This window comes from Equus asinus, chromosome 9, assembly GCF_041296235.1.
Source record: "Equus asinus isolate D_3611 breed Donkey chromosome 9, EquAss-T2T_v2, whole genome shotgun sequence".
NCBI lineage: Eukaryota > Metazoa > Chordata > Mammalia > Perissodactyla > Equidae > Equus > Equus asinus.
Window position 1 is genome coordinate 47,212,501 of NC_091798.1, and position 20,657 is coordinate 47,233,157.

General features: G+C 35.1%; 1 protein-coding gene across 13 annotated transcripts in view; it reads right to left on the bottom strand.

Annotated features, from left to right (window-relative positions):
- Window positions 1-20,657, bottom strand: part of CDC42SE2 (CDC42 small effector 2) — a 103,615-nt gene that overhangs the window by 37,502 nt on the left and 45,456 nt on the right. For 11 of the 13 annotated variants that reach the window (XM_070517482.1, XM_070517478.1, XM_070517479.1 and 8 more), the window contains one exon: window positions 825-1,167. In XM_070517482.1, the coding sequence (XP_070373583.1) occupies window positions 825-878 (54 nt within the window). In that variant the 5' untranslated portion in view covers window positions 879-1,167. Of the gene's footprint in view, window positions 1-824; window positions 1,168-20,657 lie in introns of those variants that run through there. The other 2 variants (XM_044780404.2, XM_044780403.2) reach the window with 1 other exon arrangement.

A 20,657-nucleotide genomic window follows, 5' to 3' on the forward strand; every position in this document is an offset into this window, starting at 1 on the left:
GCTACATTCTCCAAGGTATTAGATTTGATCTTGAAGATACAAAGTAAATACGGTCAGGAACCCTAAAGAATAAAAACATGTGGCGGGAGAGACTGTAGGACAGTTATTTACTAGGCAAGAAGTTCCATGCTATAACAGAAAAATGAACTAAAGAGCTGGTGGGAATACAGATGAGGTATTAGCTAAGCTGGGGGAAAGCTAGGTAAAATTTTATAGAGGTAACATTTGATCTAGGCATCTTAAAAGATGAACAGAAAATGGAAGGTTGAAGGGCAGGACTTTGGTAGAGGTAACAATATATGTATAGGTTAGAAGGCACAAAAGTAGGGCATGTACCAAAAAGAAGTCAGCCAAGCCCAAGTACTATTCATATGACTTTGGGTGAAAAACTGGACCTATTTCAACTGAAAAATAAGCATAACGGTATTTCCCTCAGAGGGCTGGTAAACAAAGAAGGATATGAGGGCAATCTGACCGTCACATCTTCCACCCACTGATTTCCAAGGCTGACTCAGCTGTTTTACCTCAGGTTCTGTCTCCTCCTTCTCTCACTTCCTCCAGAAGACGCCTACTTGGCAGAAGAGCACAACCTTCTCCATCGCGTACAATGGTCTAGCACAGTCCTTAACACATAGCACTTACTCAAAAAACGTTTAACTTTTTTTTTTTTACCAGATAGTCAAGAGTTCTACTGAACAACTCTCTGTGACACTCATTAGAAGTGCCCTGTAATTACTGCCAGGGTCCTGATTCTCAGCTTGAGATCCACTGTTATGTTTAATAAGCACCCCACCCAATCTGTACACATATTACTTCATACTTACAGGCTGAGGCTGCTCTGCAATACAGCAGTTGAAACACAACCAGAATTCACTCATGCTTATAGTCCAAGGTATAAATGAGCACCAATGAAGTCTCCAAACGTCAACTCGTGCAGCTTAACAACGCACGCTCCTCAATATGATGAATGTCCAATGATGCCAAAGGAATAATTTTATTACTTCTTTGTGTTTTTGTTCCTGGAAGTCAAGTATCTTATACAGTCAATTTAATGAAGAAAAGTCAGATTGTTTCCTTTCTTTGTTTCTGGTTCTACAGAGACTCGTTTCTGAACCACCAGGAAGGTATAAAAATTGTTGTCTTGACTCAGGGCCTATAACAGGTAGTCTAGAAAAAAAAAGGAAAAGTAAAAGAAAACAAGTTACTTTACTTATCCTTAGAAGCTTTTATTTCTTAAATCTGTGCTAAAATTAAGAATAAATATTTCCCCAAAAAGTAAATACTGAAAAAAAAATCAAGATTTTAATAAACTGCTATTCATTCAACAACTTTTTAAGCACTGAGTGTCAGGTGTTAGGGATACAGCAGTAAAAGAAGACAGAAATCCTTGCCTTCATAGAACATTCTATTTCATGACTATAAAAGTATGAATTACTCTAATAAGTTTATTTTTTAATCATTAATTAGAACACCATGATTGCCATACAAAAGTCTCTAACTCCAAAAAGACATACCAATCATTTTCATACAGGTTTCTTCAATTGAGTTCACAGTTCTCACAAACCACCCAGATAGTAACTGGCATTGCAATCAACTCTTCTTAGATAAACAAGCAACTATAACTCATTAATAACTATAAACAAAATTCCTTCTCCATTGAAATCAGAATTGTACAAGACAGATGGATGGGGGTTAAGTTAGGCTCCATTTTGTGAACCCAGATATTGGACCCCTGCCCTATCACCACTGGAATGAGCATCAGTCAAAATACTTTGTATCCCACGGAGGCCAACCAAGCCGAGTCAATCAGAAGCCATGTCAGGCAATTTTCTATCTGGAGTTGGACAAAGAGTGAAACTTTCTTTTCTTCTTGACTGCTAAGCTGACCCTAGCCCAACAGGTTCCAAACTTCAAGTAGAAGATGGTTGAGATAATAATGCCAACAAGCAGGGACAAGAGAGAGGAGGAAGTCCAGATGACATGAATCTCTGGTTCTAGTCCTCCCAAAAGACCAGTTTGACCTGTGCACCTGAGGTATGAGGCAACATTTCTCCCTCCTTAGCCTGGAGCTATACTGAAGCGAGTCTTCATCACCTGCAGCCTACTACAACCGTCAAGTGAAGATGTCCAGCAGATAGTTGGATATACAGCTGTGAAGCCAAAGAGAAGTCTTGGAATCATCAGCTTATAATTGAAAGAATGAATGCCAAATTCTAGGGAAAGCAGTAGCATGAGATGCAAAGAGGGTCTAATGGAGAACTCTAAGGAATGGCAGCATTTAAATGACGAGTAGAGAAAGAAAAGTGTAAAAAGGAGGTTTTGGTGTTATCAGAAAGAGAGAGAAGGAAAACGGGTTACTGTGGTGTCACTGGAGCCCATTTCAAGGAGGAAGTGGCTAACAGTATTAACTGCCAGTGAGACAGTAAAAACTGAGAAGTGTCCATTAGAATGCACAGAAGACACTCAGTGGCCCTGGCTATGACAGTTTCAGTGAAGTAGTGTGGGCAGAAATCAGATTAGAGTGGGTTGAAAAGTGAGTGAACAAAAGAAGCAGAGTCAACAAATGTAGAAAATGTTTGCAAGAAGACTGGATAGGAAGTTTTAAAAGATAGGGTGGTAGGTAAAGCAAAGAAAAAAGCCATCCTTGAAGTGAAGAGATCAAACACCAAAGATGCATTAATTTGATTATTCAAAGAGATGTTAACATTTTTGTCCCAAGTATTGAAATATACACCACATAATTATAAATTTTTGAACAAGATCTCATACATGTATAAGCCATATCAATTATAAATCAATAACAGCTACATTATAGAGTCACAGAACCCTGAACGTTAAGTGAAATAAAATTCCTCCCTTTTGCTTTTCCCAAAGCCATGACTCTAAACCTGGTAAGGCAGGAATGACAGTTATTTTTACATTTGCATAGATGAAGACCTTCAGCGAAGATAAATGCATATATACTCAATGTTAAAATGTGGGTAGGGGGGCCGGTCCTGTGGCCAATTGGTTAAGTTCGTGTGCTCTGCTTCGGCGGCCCAGGGTTTCGCCTGTTTGGATATCGGACGTGGACATGGCACCACTCATCAGGCCATGTTGAGGCAGCATCTCACTGGCCACAACTAGAAGGACAGACAACTAAAAACATACAACTATGTACTGGGGGGATTTGGGGAGAAAAAAGCAAAAAAAAAGAAGATTGGCAACAATGTTAGCTCAGGTGCCAATCTTTAAGAAAAAAAAAAATGTGAACACTAGACTTTGCCAAGCCTAGTATTCATTAAAAAAAAAAAAAAGAAAACAAAAATGTGGCTAGTAATAAAGCATGAATTTGGGACTCTGATTCTAGAGTCCAGAGGACAAGTCCTCTAACATACTACAGAAAATGACGTTAAGATTTAAGATGTTGAGATGTTTAAGGAAGATCAAAAGGAAGAAAATTTATATTCTTGCCATAGTTAAAATTCAGAACCTGGAAAGCTTTTTTTTTCCTTCTTCTTTTGAGGAAGATTAGCTGTGAGCTAACATCCATGACCATCTTCCTCTACTTTCTATGTGGGATGCCTGCCACCATATGGCTTGCCAAGTGGTGCATACGTCCGAAACTGGGATCCGAACTGGCAAATCCCAGGCCACCGAAGCAGAATGTGCAAACTTAACCCCTGCACCATCAGGCTGGCCCCTGGAATGCTCGCTTACTTTTAAGCAGGGATAAACATTCCTCATCGTACCCACACTCCAAAATAAGGAAGTGGCAGTCTTGCAGTTGGCTTTCTCCACTGAACTGAGTAAATACTGTGAATGCTTATAAGCTCAACAGTACAGTATGTTTCACTTATTTCCTTCTTAGCAAGAATATAAGAGTAAAGGGTTAAATTCATAATTTCGTGAACATTATTTCAGTGTTGTTATTTAACAAATTTTAACTCCATCCTGAACGAAAGAACTTGGCCATTAAAAAGTCATTGTGAAATGAAATCTCTTTTAACCAATCCTATGAAAACAAATATGCCTTTGTTTGAAACTCATTCTTTATGCTCATTGTTATAACACATACAGATATGGAACTATCTCTGATCTACTGTCTGATTTATTCCATCATCATATTTTCTCATCTACATTTAAAGCTAGGCAATTTCCTTTTTATTTATAAATTACCTTTGCCAGAAATCACCTTCAAATATTAATTTTCCACTGGGAGGTGCTGTATTTCGTTCTCTTTTTAACAGTGTTTACTCTATTTAATACTTAAAATTAATAAATGGCTTCCTAATTTACAACCCATAATACTTTATCACCTCACATTTCCCAAATTCAAATTTCCATCCCATTTAGAGTAAAGGTATTCCTTATTTTGCAAATTTGAAAATACGCATTTTCCTACTTCACAATATTTCCTCTTTCCTAATGTTTAGTTGAAGAATGACTGCTTAAAAATGCAACAATTTGTGCTTGTGCTTCTATTTTTGGAGATAAGTAAAGCCGTTATATCCTTTCTGCCTTAAGCATTTCCACCTAGATAATAGATCTGCTGAAATGTATTTCAACTCAAGGGGATGTTTGCAACTCCATGGTTTTTATTTGTTAAGTAAATATATAGATCTAAAAAGGTTTCAAACCTGCCTTGGAATGTCATACTGATACACTTTCCATCTTCTTGCTTTTCTAAACAAACTTCCTTTTTAAATTTTTTTTCAAAAGTGTATACACTTAAAACACATTTATATATAAACACCTTTAGAGAAGTACTGAATTTGTCACGAAAAATTTCAACACTGCCACTAATAATACACTAACAGTTACATTTGCTTCTTGAGCTAAAAGTTGCTTAAAACATAGCCATTTTGAAAACCTTATACTTTTTTTTAATATTAAGACAACAAAAGGAGTGTGACTTTGCAACAACATCAACATCAAAACTTGACTTTAAACACAGCTCAGCACATTCCACACATAAATAAGGGGTCAGACTAGTCTACAGCAGCAGAGAGTATTTCACAAATTCAGATTCACAGGACATAAGATTTTAGAAAAGTTTGAAATGAATTATCAGGCCACTTAGTGACTGACAGAGCTTCCCTGAATTAAAAGCTCAGTATTTTGACTTCTAAAGACACTGGCAGGAGTATAAAAGTGTGCTAGGAGTATTCTCTGGTCAAAAATACTAGGGTCCAGCCCCGTGGTGTAGTGGTTAAGTTCGCACCACACGCTCCACTTCGGCAGCCCCTGGTTCAAGAGTTTGGATCCCAGATGTGGACCCGCACACCACTCATGAAGCCATGCTGTGGCAGCATCCCACATACAAAATACAGGAAGACTGGCATAGATGTTGGCTCAGTGACAATCCTCCTTAAGCAAAAAGAGGAAGATTGGCAACAGATGTCAGCTCAAGGCCAATCTTCCTCACCAAAAAAAAAAATATATATATATATTAATTAACCACCATCCGCTTCCTCTCCTCCTCACTTTCCACACCTAAATCAATGCTGCAGATACCAGCTTTACACATGTGTGAACAGGTTTGCTGCTGACAGTTTAAAGAATTTATGTTCCAACATCCTACCCACAATTTGCTAAAATTGCTTTTCAGGTCAACTTCCAAAGAAACAACAATAAAGCCTTGATTTGAAAACAGGACAATGAAGCATAACTTTAGCCAAATAATTTATTTTTTTAATCTGAAATATCTTAACTCAGTCGAGGTACTGAGCAAGCTCAGTTTGTGTGAAATGGAATCAGAAGTTTAGAATTTAGACTTTGGAAAAAAAGATCTCTGGCAGTTTTAGCATTTCACTAATTTTTAGAAATGTTAGCTTGAGCAAGTGACAAGTTCTATCACCAGTTTAAAATGGAATGCTGCACTGCCAATGTCACAGGTCTGAAATGAGGACTAAATTAGATGATGTATATGAAAGCATTGTATATATTATAAAGAGCTATACTGATATAAGATGTTTTGTTATCAGAATTAAAACAGCAAATAGTAATTTGTAACAGCCACAAACTTTTAGGAAACAAAAGCCTATCAAGAAAAAGAAATGAATAATGTGAAAAAGAATGAAGTGTGGTATATTCATAGAAAAGAATACTATATAAAATGAAAACAAGGGCTGGCCCCGTGGCTGAGTGGTTAAGTTCGTGGGTTCGGCTTAAAAAAATGAAAACGAATGGTAGCTTCATACAACACAGTGGCTAATTTTCACTGACGTTATTGAGGGAAAGAAGTAAGGTTCAAAACAATATACATGGAATGATTTCATTTATATGAATTTCAAAAACGAGTTAAACTATTTTGTTTAGAGATGCATACACAGATAGAAAAATAAGGCAAGGAAATTATTATAATAAAAGCCAGGAGAGTGGTTACCTCCAGGGCTAAGGGCAAGGTCTGAGAGGAGGAAGAGATGCATAAGGGCTCCTGAAATGCTGGCAGCACTCTAGCTCTTGACCTGGGTGTACTTAACACAGGTACTCGCTTTATACTTATTTATTAAATAGTACCCTTATGGTTTATGTAATTATATGCATATAATATTTTTAAATAATTTAAATGAAATATAAGTAAAAGAAGCAAATACTAACAGTTTCCGGTTTATCATAGTAGAGTGATGAATTTAGGGATGGAAATGCAAACCACGCAATCACGAAAAAATGAACATCCTTGCTAGAGACTTTGAAGGACTTGGTAAAATTATTGGGGGGCCCAGGAGGGGGTCTGAGGTTCCATCAGATGCCAAAGAGGTTTCTACCAGAAATGCAAAAATTATTAATCAATGATCAAGCTTGACTTATCAATAAAGTTTATTCATAGCTGCGCCAGCACTAAATCTCTCAATCTTATTAAAATGGTTCTTTGATATTGATTTGTGGTACAAGGTCCTTTTGAAAAAAATAACCCATTTTAAGAAGAGCTTTCAAACTATGTACTTACCACAGATCTACTTTTCTGTGGCTAATTAGAGTTCAAACAAACCGTTGTTCCCTGAACTCAGTTATAAAAGCCATAGATAGGGGCACGTGTAACTACTGAAATGAGAGGGGTAACTTTTCTTATTTTTGAAATGACCCATTATAGGTTAGTCTTTCCTATAGTTTCATGTAATGCAATCACACATTATGTACTTTTTTTTTAATATCTGGCTTCTTTCATTCAGCATGTTTTTGAGATCTATCCACGTTGCCTCTATTAGTTAATTCATTCCTTTTTTTTTTTTTTGCTAAGTAGGTTTCCATTGTATAGATACGACACAATTTGTTTAACCATTCATCTGTTGATGGATATTACTGCTTTTCCAGCTTTTTGGCTATTAAAAATGAAGCTGCTGTGAACTTGTGTGTACAAGTGTTTGTGTGGACAAAAGTTTTAATTTCTTCTGAGTGAATATTTTGGGTCGTATTTTAAGTATAATTTTAACTCTGTAAGAAATTGTTCACCTGTTTTGCAAACTAGTTGTACCATTTCGCATTTGTGACAGCAATATATGAGAGTTAAGTTGTTCCTATTAACACTTTGTATTGCCAGTCTTTAATCTTAGGCATCCTAGTGGGTATGAAGTAGTATCTCGCTGTGCTTTATTTGCACTTTCCTGAGAACTGATTATATTTGGTCTTTTCATATGCTTATTGGCCATTCATATATCATCTCTGGTTAGGTATGTTCAGATCTTTTGCCCAATATTACATTTAGTTGTCTTATTCAGTTGTGTTCTTTACATATTCTGGATCAAGTCCTTTGTCTGATAATATATTATGAATATTTTTTCCTCGTCTTTGTCTTTCCTTTTTTCTTTAACAGCATTTTTCAAAGAGTTTAAGTTTTTTAATTTAATGAAGTCTAGTTTATCAGTTTTATTTTTTATGATTTGTACTTTTCTTATTCTAAGAAATTTTTGCATATTCCCAAAATATAAAGATTTTCTCCCATTTCTCCTTCTAGAACCTTTAGTTTTTACTTTCAGGTCTATAGTCCATTTTTAGTCACTTTAATATTGTTGGTGGTATAAAGTAAAGGCCAAAAATTACTTTTTTGACATGGATATTCAGTCGTTCTAGCACTTTCAATGAAGGATATCCTTTGTCTACTGGATTGATTTGGCACTTTTATTGAAAATCAAATGACTTTCTAAGTTTGGGTCCCTTTCTGGGCTGATGATTATATTACATTGGTCTATTTGTTGATCCTATGTCTATGCCAGTACCACAGTGTCTTAACTGCTACAGTTTTATACTAAGACATGAAGTCAGGCAGTGATAAATTTCAAAATTATTATTGTTTTTCAAAATTGCTTTAGATTATCTAGGTCCTTTGCATTTCCATACACATTTTGAATCAGTTGGCCAATTTCTACAAAAAGGCCTCCTGTGATTCTGATTTGAATTACACTGATTCTAACAATTATTTGGAGGGGAACTACATTTAACAATATTGAGTGTTTTAATCCATTAACATGGCATATCCAATATTTTGCAGTTTTCAGTATAGAGGTTTTGCATGTATTTTGTTGCATCACTTTTATTAACTTTGTTTATAGCTTTCATATGGAAGCTTTAAAGTCTTAAGTAGTCAAAATGTCAATTTTAATCACGGATTAGGGAGTTTATCTTACTTAAGAAGGCTCTCCCCATCCCAGGATTATAAACCTATCATCCTATATAGTTTCCTTTGGGTTTAATTTATAATTTATAGGTATACTTAGGTAACATTTTCACAGCCTATTCAGGTTTTTTCTTTCTGACATCTTCCTTTTCCCTCTTAATTAAAACTCAAGTATTTAACACCAAACATATACACATCATTATGGTAGGGGATATAAGAGAGAATACTATCTTGGCTCAAACCTAAAAGAGTTTGCAATACAAACCAGAGAAAAGTAATATACCTGAAAACCACTGTCCCATTCTCTACTATCCACATTTCTTCTCCACCTTGCCATGTTTATCTTTCCCTCTCTTTAATAATCTTCCTCCTTTTCCTTTCCTGCTTCTTTCCTTTTTTCTTTTTTTGGTTTCTCTCTCCCTTTTTCTTTGTCCTTTTTCCATCTCTTTATTCACTGTCTTGAAAACCTTCTTTAGCTGCTTCGAGTTAGAAGTAATGATTATGTGACACATAGTAGGTTCTCAGTGTATTAGTTGATGGATTGAAATCTGTATTTCCACCCTGAACTTTTCTCCTGAGTCTAGGTAGACACTGATATCCACCTGCTAATGAATATCTCATGTGGTCTCCTAGTTACCTTAAATACAGTAATTGTAAAATTGAATTCACTGTCTTTTCCCCCATATCTGTCTCTGTGTTACCTTTCTTGGAGGGTGGCACCACCATCCACTGCTTACCAAGCAATACATATTCAAAATTCTATCCTACTGCCTGCAGTTCTCTAATAAAACCATACTGTAAAATGCTTTCTTATATTTAAACAAATCTTTACTATTATTCAAAATAATACAAGCACATAGATTTTTAAAAATCAATATGTAATAAAAAGCTGCTAAAAATGGCAAATCTCTGACCTGTCCCTCTCCATCTGTTAGTGGTGGCCATTTTTAACTTACCTTGGTGTTTCTTGTGATATTTATAAGTTAATTATAAGATGCCTACTGCTATTTCTTAAGTTATAGATTTTTAGATAATTTAAACTGACTTCCTGTTAAAACGGATTAGGTTATGTCTTTTTTACACCAGCTCCTATCCTTAAACTCCCTAACACCATCATCACCACTAGATAATTATAATTTTTGGTTGAATCAATATTCAATATCCATGTTATTATAATTGCCACTGCTGAATTAAGTAACACGTTAGAATTAGCTATTCTTTCTGGAATAATCTTTTATTTTCCCTGAGGTTAATAACTGCTGAGCTTTTTCATTTGCTTAGTTTTTCTATCAGTTTATATCAGATCTGTAAAAGACCTGTAATTTCCAAATACCTGAACATATGTGTAGACGTACTGATTCAAATTTTATTTGGGTTTCTTCACAGAACTACCTAGCCTCCTGCTTCATTCTTGTCTAGTTGTTCTCTAGGCACATTCCAAGTTCCTTTCTTATTTCTTAGGTTGATGCCTTGTTTTGGAGAATCATGTCTTTTTTCATTCTCCTTAGCTTATTTTGTAAAATCACATACTCCAATAACTTCTTAAGAAAGGGTACATGGAAGGAAAATGTTTTAAATCCTTGCATTCGATATTTGATTGATCATTTGGTTGAATACAGAATACCAAGTTAAAGATTTTTTCCTCAGGATTTTAAAGGCATTGCTTCACTGTCTACTACCTTCTAGAGTTGCTGCTGAGAAGTCTAGTGACTTTGTAGGTCATGTATTCCTCACCTCTCTGGAAGGTTTAGAGATTTTTTCTTTACTCTTGGAATTCTCAAATTTCACAGAGATGAAACTTGGTTTGGTCCTTTTTCATTCATTGTCCTGGGGACTGAATGAGCTCTTTCAAACTGGAGAATGATGTCCTTTACTTCAGAAAAACGTTAATATCTACACCATAGAGTTGTTATGAGAATTAAACAAAATACTCATACTTAGAATATGTAAGTGTACAATGATGTTGATATTTATCCACATTTACCAATTTCTTTCATCACCATGGTTTCTTGCCTCTCAATCCTTCATTTAAAGTTCAACTTCCTTCTTCATAAAGTATATACTTTAAGAGTTTTTTCAATAGTATGTTTTCTAGTAGTTATCACAAGTGGTAAGCTTCTCAATTGTTTCTTTAAAATTGTGGGTTTTTCATTTTAATTTTGAAATAATTTACTTACAGAAGAGTTGCTAAAATAGAACAGAAATCTCCCATGTATCCTGCACTCAGATACACTAACTGTTAACATGATGTCTGTGTTTTGCCCTTATTCTTGCAAAAGAGTTAAGTATACAATTCTTGGTTGATGGTGCTTTTCTATTAGTCCTTTGTAGATATTATTCTGACCTCTATTGTTACTGATGAGAAGTCAACTATCAATCTAATTTTTGGTCCTTTCTATGTAAACTTGTTTTTTCTCTATGCATGCTTTGAAGACTCTTTGCATCTGGCTCCAATTTCACAGAATGTCTAGTTTCAGATTCATTTCTATTTATGTAGGAGTCTTTCTACTCTGTTTCTACTAACCTGTTTCTACTCTTCTATTTAACTTTTGCTATTAATATTTTCCCCCAACTAGTGACTTTCATTTTAATAACACAATTTTCATTTTAATAAATTCTATTTGGTTCTTTTGCAAATTCACTTACTTCAATGTCTTAGTCTTTCATTTAGACACTTTAAATAGACTTATTTTATAGTGTTTTTCTTATTCTGTTAAATCAATTCCTAGCCTTCTGATTAGCCTTATTAGAGTGACTGCTAACTCTCCCTCATGTTGGACTGTTTCCTGGTAATTATCTTATTATGACTTCCTTATGATTGGGAGGTTGTTTTCCTATGAAAGTTCAGTGCTCCCTAGTTGAGGATGAATTCCTAAAGAACTGGCACTTTGCAATTGCTAGTGCTCAGATACCCACAAGGTGAAGTTCACAAGTTCAAATATAAGTTTTAATTTAATTCTTTGGCTTGGGATTCTCATACCACATAGACAGTACACATTCATATTGCATACTGGTGTACAGGTGCAAGCTTGGAAAGACAGTGTGGTGTAGTGGTTTAGAACTTAGACTCTGAAACTAGACAGCCTAAGTTTGAATCCTGGATTTCCTCCCCTAACTAGTTATATGATCTTGGCTAAGTTACTTTACCTCTGTGTATCTCAATTTACTTTTTATAAAATGGAGTTTATAATCGTATCTACATCAAAGGGTTATGTGAGGATTAAATGAATAAACTTAAATTGCTTTGAATAGTGCTTGGCAGACAGTAAGTTCGTTTGTTTAAATAAATAAATGTTATTGTTACTATGCTACTATTATCATCATCATTATTATTGTATCTTTTTTTTTCTTTCCACCCAGAGAACTGAGCAGAGACAAGCTTCCTTGATGCTTACCTGGGCAAATGGACCAAGATTTTTCTAGTCAGCCTCCCTTTCTCAGATGGAGTAGAACACATACAAAAATACATGAGACTGTTTATTATAACTTATATTTAAGAAAGAAAGTGAAGCAGGAGCAGTATTAAGGTAAAGAAAAACAAAACTTATCTAAGCCAATTAAATTAATCCCTTTGACAGCAATGGCATATTTTCCTCAAAAGCACATTTATTTGTATATAATTTATATATCAATGACATACAATAAGATTAACAATATGGAGGATTTTCAGTAGACAGCTGAATAAGTAATTCTAACTTAGTACATCTATCAGTTATTAATTGTAAAAAAAATACATTCATATAATGAATTGCATTTAGTTAGGTTTTCTCTTCTTAGGCCTTGGACATCAGAGGATTAAACTTTCAGAAGGGAATGCTTGTTCAATACCTAGTTACTGCCTAAACTGGCTGCCAAGTCTGTTTTGCAAAAGCAAGCATGATGGGAAGTAATTAAAAGCCTTGAAGAATGAGAAGTATGTGTAATTCATGCTTCTCGGTCAGGCATGGACTCCCCTATCAATCCCTTGGGGATGTGAAAGTCAACTGAGCACAAACTGCAGTCATTTATCTGAGCTCAGAACAAGGTAAGGTGGAGATTAGGCTGTGATACTGTGTTTCAGATTCATCCCCAGAGAGGAAAAAGATCACTGTAATTTATATTTGATTCCTATTTGTTTTGTGACGACTGCCTTAGGACCTTTTGTTAACTTGATATTTTCCCCAAATAAATGAAGTATTTTCAGCTGCCACTGATATTTTGGCTGAGAGAACCTTTTACAAGATTAATTTGCTATGATAACAAAACTATGTCATGCTCTTTAAAAAGCTCTCTTTGTTGTTTTAAATTTCTCCACCTCAGCACGACTACAAAAATTAACATCAAATTGTATTATCCAAGTGCCTAACATCATACCTGGCACAAGGTAAGAGGTGACTTATGTTATTACATTATCAAGCTTTCACTCAAGTCAGAGATCAAGTAGTATTAACAGAGTGTTTAGCACCTGACACAGTAAGTCCTCTAAGTTTAAAATGGGTCAAAGATTTTCTTATGAAAGAGACTAATACTACCTAGAGAAAAAACTTCTCTAAGAATTACATATGTAAATACTATCTTTTAAGTTCCAGATGGAAGTGATAAGCATAAACAAAAAAGCTGCTAGCATTGAATTTTACTTATATTTCTCATCATTAATAAGTTAAAGATGAACAATGCTATCTGTGACAAACGTATGCCCATTGCTAAAGACTAACCAGGCTATACAATTTATGTACAGCTTTGGAGCTGTCAGTCAAACTTATTGTAAATTATTTTTTTTTTCCAACAGTTGCTTAGGTCTCCAAATGGTTGTCCTAAGGCTAAATAGTTTTTCCTATTCTTAGGAGAGACAGTAAGGAGAAGAGGAAACTAATGTAGAAAAAATAAGGCCTACATAAAGTTACATAAGGGTGGACTGGGAAGTGGAGAAAATCTTCCTGAAAGATTTCAACAAATATACTGCCATTAGCTTTATTACGCAAATAAAAACAATCAAAATAAATCACATTTATTACAAATAAAAACGACTGGAACCCTTATAAAATAAGTAATGTGTAAGTGGCCTATTGCTTCCGGTACTAAGAAGATAAAATTTATATTTTAAGCTTTGGACAAAAAAAGAGTTGATCTTTCTCATTCTTACCAAAAAGATTTTTTTGTTTAATCTACAAATGTACAGAACTGTTTCGACAGGTTAAAAAAGAAAAAAATCCCAGGAAATATCATACCGAAATCCTTTGGGAATTTTACAGAGGAAATGAGAAGAAACAAAATTAAATCAATGCCATCAACTGCAAACTAGTGCATGACTTCTTGATCTGTGTTCTCAGGAGCACATACAAGAGCTATGCTGCCTCTAGTCAGAATGAGTTTGTATTTTTCCAAAAGAAGAATCACTGAACTCTTTAGTAAAACATACTATGGGCAGATTAAACTCATGGACTCTCTTAAAACTTAATGTCTCTGGATGCTAAAATAATATAAAAATTCAAGCTGTCAAAGGGGAAAACTTGCTGTTACCGTTATCTTTTAAAAAAGTTTTCTTATCAACTCCATAAGTGTGTTTAATTATTTTTAAGAACATGGTAAAATGACATTCCCAAAAGTTAAAAATAAGATATTTTCATCTTAAATGACCTTAAAAACATCTTGAAAAAAATTATTCAAATAAATCTGCTATTCTCCTTGCTTAGCCCACACATGAACTTTGTAAGAATAAGATGTATGCTTTACTAAAATCAAGAAAAATTAACTTTGAATTTATATCAAAGGATAAAGTTCTGTTCTGCAACGAAGACCAAAACAGAGTATCCAGACTATATGAAAAAGACTTAAAAGGCCTTGAAAGCATTCATAGACTTGACTGTGAACCAGTTAGGATGGTAACAGGGCTGTGACAACTGTTAAAGAAAAAGTTAAAAAGACACCTATGGGGGCCGGCCAGTGGCGCAGCGGTGAAGTGCACATGTTCCGCTTCAGCAGCCGGGAGTTCGCCGGTTCAGATCCCAGGTGTGGACATGGCACTGCTTGGCAAGCCATGCTGTGGTAGGCGTCCCACATATAAAGTAGAGGAAGATGGGCATGGATGTTAGCTCAGGGCTAATTTTCCTCAAAAAAAAGATATCTATGTGGGATTCCAGTCTGTGGTTAAAAGCTATTGCTCTTTTTGGTTGCTTAGAGAAAATAATGTAAGGAAAAAATACTTCTCTTATCACATTTTATCTTCCAGCCCCAGAATGAAATTTAATATATTATAATAAATAGTTTAATATATTATAGTTTAATATATTATGTATATTAAATATGTAATGTAATATATTAATATAATAGTTTAATATAATAAATAGCTTTGGCAGTTTACATGTAAACATAAAAACAGGAATAATTTTTTTAAATAGGTTATCTTATAGCATAATAATCTCAAAGATAACAGTCAAATAAGCTCAATTTGGGGACAACACAAACATATAAACAGATAGAACATATAAACACAAAGAGAATATAAAATACCTGTAACGTCATATTATCAACTGAAAAGAGAGCCCTGCATTGCTATCTTAAACTTTAAGTGCAGTTTATCAGTGAGGAAATTAAAAAGTACAGGCACATTTAGCTTCCCTTTTTTTGGTATTTCTTTTCTCAAATTAAATCAGGTAATCAATAATCCTCTCTGATGTCACTTCTTAAGTGAATAACGGAAAAACGTCCACATATATTTTGAACGTAGGATTTTGCCATATGTGTGTTATGTATGTATGTATGCATGTATGTAGGTACATACACATGCATGCATTTGGCAGGTGTTATAGAGCAATTCTATGTACTAGGTGCTGGGAATATGACAATTATTTAACAGAGAGTAATTCAAATAGAATCGAACACTTCAAAAATTTATTACTCACTAACTAGGTTAAATATAAATATGTAACATGTATCAAACTGTAGGGTCATCTTTTATTTCATTTGACTACTAAAGAAGTAATTGAATTTTGGGTGCCATTGATCAAGTTCCAGGACTATGACAAAGAGAGCTAGGCATCCAAGCAGTCTAGTTTGCGGCATATTCAATAAGCTACTAAAGTAGAAGTCTTACTATTTGCATCTGATTCAGGCCCTGATGGAGGCCGATAGGACAAAAATTTCAATTATATGGGTGATAACTGCAGGTTGCTTAAGGTTCACTGAGAAGGCTAAGCTTCATTTAAGGGGAAAAATGAATCACTAGAATGCCTGCATATGTGACTATGAAAGCTAATAGATTTCATTTGAACATATAAAGAATTCACCAAAAGTTAATGCTTTCATGCCACATCATACATTGGGTTTTCAATAATTCTTTTTTGCAGAAAAGAATACAATGACAAGAATCCCCTGTTTGGACATGCTGATGAATTGTTTTTTCCTACAACTATGGAAGTTGTACAACTTCATTTTCCACCAGGATAGAGCTCTGCCTCACTTCTATCACACAGTCCAGAGGTTCTTTAATGAATACCCACCATGGTGCTAGACAGGGCATTCCGTTAAAAAATTTGAACTCTCTGAAATAGCAGCCACCCAAATTCCCAGTTATCATACCACACTATTTCTAGTGGGGATATGTAAAAGGAAAACTAGAGTTGGGACCATCTATTCCTTGCAGACTTGAGGAACTGAAGGCTGTCATTTCAAACATCAATGACAATATGCTACAAAAGGTCTGGGATGAATTAGACCATAGGACTGCCATGTGCTATATTACACAGGAGATGCCTATGGAGCAGAATAGAAATGACTGCAGCTGTTCCTGTACAAATTGAACTACTTGTTCAATTCAGTACAAATTTGACTACTCGTTCATATATAATGTAGTACTAAAAAGTTTTTTTAACCTTGAAACCTTTTTGAAGCACCTTATAAAGTCAGAATTCTGAACAATATTGGGAGAAAAACTTTTAATGAGTATAAAACATCTTCATTTTCATATTCAAAGGAAAGCTTGTAATAATGGAAAGCTTTGATGATGGTGTTATGACGATGAAAATGCTATCAGAAGGAGAAAATACTAATCAGTCATCAACAAACATGAACTATTTCTGGTTCATAAAATTAGACAAATCATAGTGGGTCAAGTGAGAAATTTAATATTCTTTTTTTTGCTGAGGAAGATTAGCCCTGAGTTAATATCTGTGCCAATCTTCCTCCACTTTATATACAGGTCACTAGCATAGCATGGCTGACAGGTGGTGTAGGTCTGTACCCAGGGTCTGCACCCATGAACTCAGGCTGCCAAAGTGGAGCGTGCCGAACTTAACCACTATGCCAAGAGGCTGGCCCCAGAAATTTAATATTCTTGGATTCTCTATTCTATTTTTGTGTGCTTTATATAAAAAAATTCAGTGATGACAGAAAATTTCCCTAGATTATAAAGAAAGGTCCAACTAACCTGTAAACCCCCTGAGGTGGGGAAAAAAACATTTTCGTGCTAGTCACACATTATACTATGTATATAGCATACATATGTTTATATACCATACTATATGTATAGCATATACATATATACATATACTATATATAGCATATAATGTACTATTTATATGTATGACATATACATTTAATATACACATACTATACATGATGATGGTATGTCATCATGAGATGACAAATACTATCTCATTTAATTTTTACAAGTCTAAGAGGTAAGTATTATCCTTACTGGAAATGAGGAAACTACAGCTCAAACACATTAAGTAATTTAAAGACAGACCGTATTCTCTGTAGTCTTTTTTAAGGTCTAGTTTAACGCTATCTTAAATTACAATTATTTATGACATACTGATTGTTGTAAGCTCCATCAAGGCAAACTCTGAATTATTATACGTCTTATAGCACTTAGACATGGTAATTTGTCCCAGTATTTGCAAAAAAAAAATACTTAACGAATTAAATATATATATAGTACTGCAGAATACACGGAATTTAGCATTGGAAAACCTGTGTTCAAAACTAGATTCTACCACTGATTAGCTAAGTGGCACTACTCTATAACCTCACTAAGTCGAAGTTTTCTCTTATGAGGATTATACCAACTTTTCAGGATTACTGTAAGGCAAGTCAGTTTCTCTACCTCTGCGCTACTGACTTTTTGGTCCAGGTAACTGGGTTTTGTTGGGGGGCAGGGAGGTGCTGTCTTGTGCATTGTAGGATATTTAGCAGAACCCCTGGCCCCTATCCAGTAAATGCCAGTAGCACCAGTTTTAACAACCAAAAAATGGCTCCAGTCACTTGTCAAATGCTCCTGGGGACTGGTTTCCTCAAGTTGAGAACCACTGCCAGAGGGGAAAGCATTATTATAAAAAGGAACTGAAAAAGAAGTATTGATTCCCCTCTACTCCAGATAATCTCCTTCAGATGGGAGAAGATAAAGGTTCCCTGCCCCAAGCTTTTAATGACATTCTCCTAAAAACAACAATCAGCAACACAAAATTCTAATAACCTTACATGGTACATTAAAGATGACTACAAATCCCTCCAAAGGAGAGCTAGAGACACATTTCCAACACTGAACTAAGGTGACCTTAGTGACTTCTTTGATCAACAGAATGACGCTGAAGTCATGTTTTGGAACTGATGAGGTCAGAAAAAACCTTGTGCCTTCTGCTCAGAAGTCCAACTACTCTAAGACAGACATGCTGAAAAGACCACATGTGTAGGCACACAGGTTAACAGTCCCAGCTGAGCCTGGCCGTCCAGCCTTCCTAGCCAGAGCACCAGATATGGGAATGAAGCTGCCTAGGATCCTCCAGTCCAACCAGTCTGCTAGCTGAATACGATCCAATGACCTTCGTTGATGCCACATGTAAGAGAAGAACTGCCAAGACCTGCTCAAATTCCTGACCCTCAAAATTGAGAGATATAACAAAACAGTTGTTGTTTTAAGCCACTGAGGTTTGAGAGTACTTTGTTTTCATATAGTTTGTATATATCTTGTACGCATATGCTTTTCAATTAAAGATTTTCACGTGTTTTAAACGAAACCTTTGTATAACTATCTTTATTGGCTCAAATGAGGTCATCCAATTCCTATCAAGATGACAAACTATCATGGGCTTCTGGTCCCTTCCTCCACAAGAAAGCCTGGAAGAAAATAAATAAATAAATAAATCTAGATTCCAGGAACAACAAAAAGAAACAAACAAAAACTGATGGGCATAAAGAAAACTGTAGTGAACTTGTCTGAGAGGAAACTGGTGACCTACAGCCAGGAGCAAAGAGCAGCAGCAGGAGGAGTTAAAAGACAGATTAGCTAAAAAGCTTTCTTAGATTCTGCCCTTGCCTTTCCCTTGATTGCCCCTTCACCACAGAAATTAGCAGGAACAGCCTCGATGTCTTTGTCAGCAGGATAAAATCAGGACAGCAAAAAGCCCTGGGGGGGCAAGCTCATGAAAACAGGTACAGACTGACTAGCTACTCTGGTGGCATTTACTCTTCCCAGCCCTTCTGCCCTCAAAAAAAACTTTACAGAGCTGGTGGTGAATTACAATCTAAGAAAACTACCTCTTAGAATAAGTATTACTTATTTCTAAGAGTTACAAAACAAACCCTGACGGAAGGTTGTCTGACGCAGTAGCAGCCAACAGAAGTTAACAGCAATTAAGTGGTGCCAGGTGGCTAACTGACCCGAGACTCAAATCCTCCCTCTCCTTCAACTTACCTGAACTGACACAAAAACCTGGCTTTGGCCATTCCCTAATATAGATTATTAGATTAAGTGGATAATACTCCCTTCTCAAGGGATCATTGGCTTACTAGCCAAAATAAAGAGTAGTTTCATTTTCATCTTGAAACCACTGCAGAAGAAGGGCAACACACTAAACAACTCACACCATCTGAAGCAGAATTACTAGACTGGCGGATCCAAGAATGTGCACCCAGGGACCACAGCACATTAGTACTGTGGAGTCACAACAAGAAACCATGAAAAAGAATCAAGTGGAAAGACTGAGTATGAAAAATAGACATCCAGATAACAGGAGTTCCACAAGGAGGGAAAAAGTAAAACAAATCAAGAAAAAAGTAAACATTTCAAGAAATAATGAGAATAAGTTTCCCAGAATTAAAGATGAAAACGTCAAGATTTAAGGGCTCAGAGAGCCAAATAAAATATAATAAAAAAACTCATTTCTAGAAATTAAGAATACTGTGTAATTGGTAGTACTTTTAGAAAGTATTCAAAATTTTTACATGCAATGCATTAGTATCAGTTTTGGAAATCCAAAAGTAATCCTAAGTAATTCAGAAGAAAGCAAAATACTTACATGCACAAAAATGTCTTATTACAATACTTATTATGATAGAAAATTCCAGACAAAACCTAAATGTCTAACAACTAAGTACTAATTAAATTATGGTTTAATGACAGATTATATAGTCATTGTCATAGTGTTGAGAAAGGAAAATACGTTTAACAAATTTTATTATTTGAGGGCATCTAAAGAATCCAATAACCATAAGAAATTTACATTAAAACTGCTATGAGCATTTAATTTTTTTAATTATTAAAAATTTGTTTTTAAAAAAAATCTCACAAACTTGGTACCTTGTGTTTTGAAAATGTCTGGACTTCAACAAGAAGGGGCCAACAACAATTACATTTCAGATATAATTCACAGAAATATTAGCTTCCAAGAGTATTTCATATTTTCACACTAAGGAGAATATAATGTAGCTACTTTTATTGAGTGAGCAGCTTATAACAGCTTTTGGACTTTTTAAATAATAAAATACAGTGTAGAAAATTTCAACATCCACTATGCCAAAGAAAGTACTGGTCTTATTTCTACTAAGTGCTTAATATTTTTATCAGTTTCATTAGCTCAGCTCCACATGAAACCACTGCCTGCCTTGATTTCTGGAATGCTGCCCCAATTCTTTTCTCCCAGGCCTTGTTGCCAGGGTTGCAGCTGCACAACCAATTCTTATTAAAATGTAAGTCTTTGAAATGCAAGTCTATGGAAAGGGATATAAAGGATTTCATTATCTTTTCTCAAAACTCAGAGTGAAGATTAAACTCCCGCCCTTCCCAAGCCATACCACCACTTGC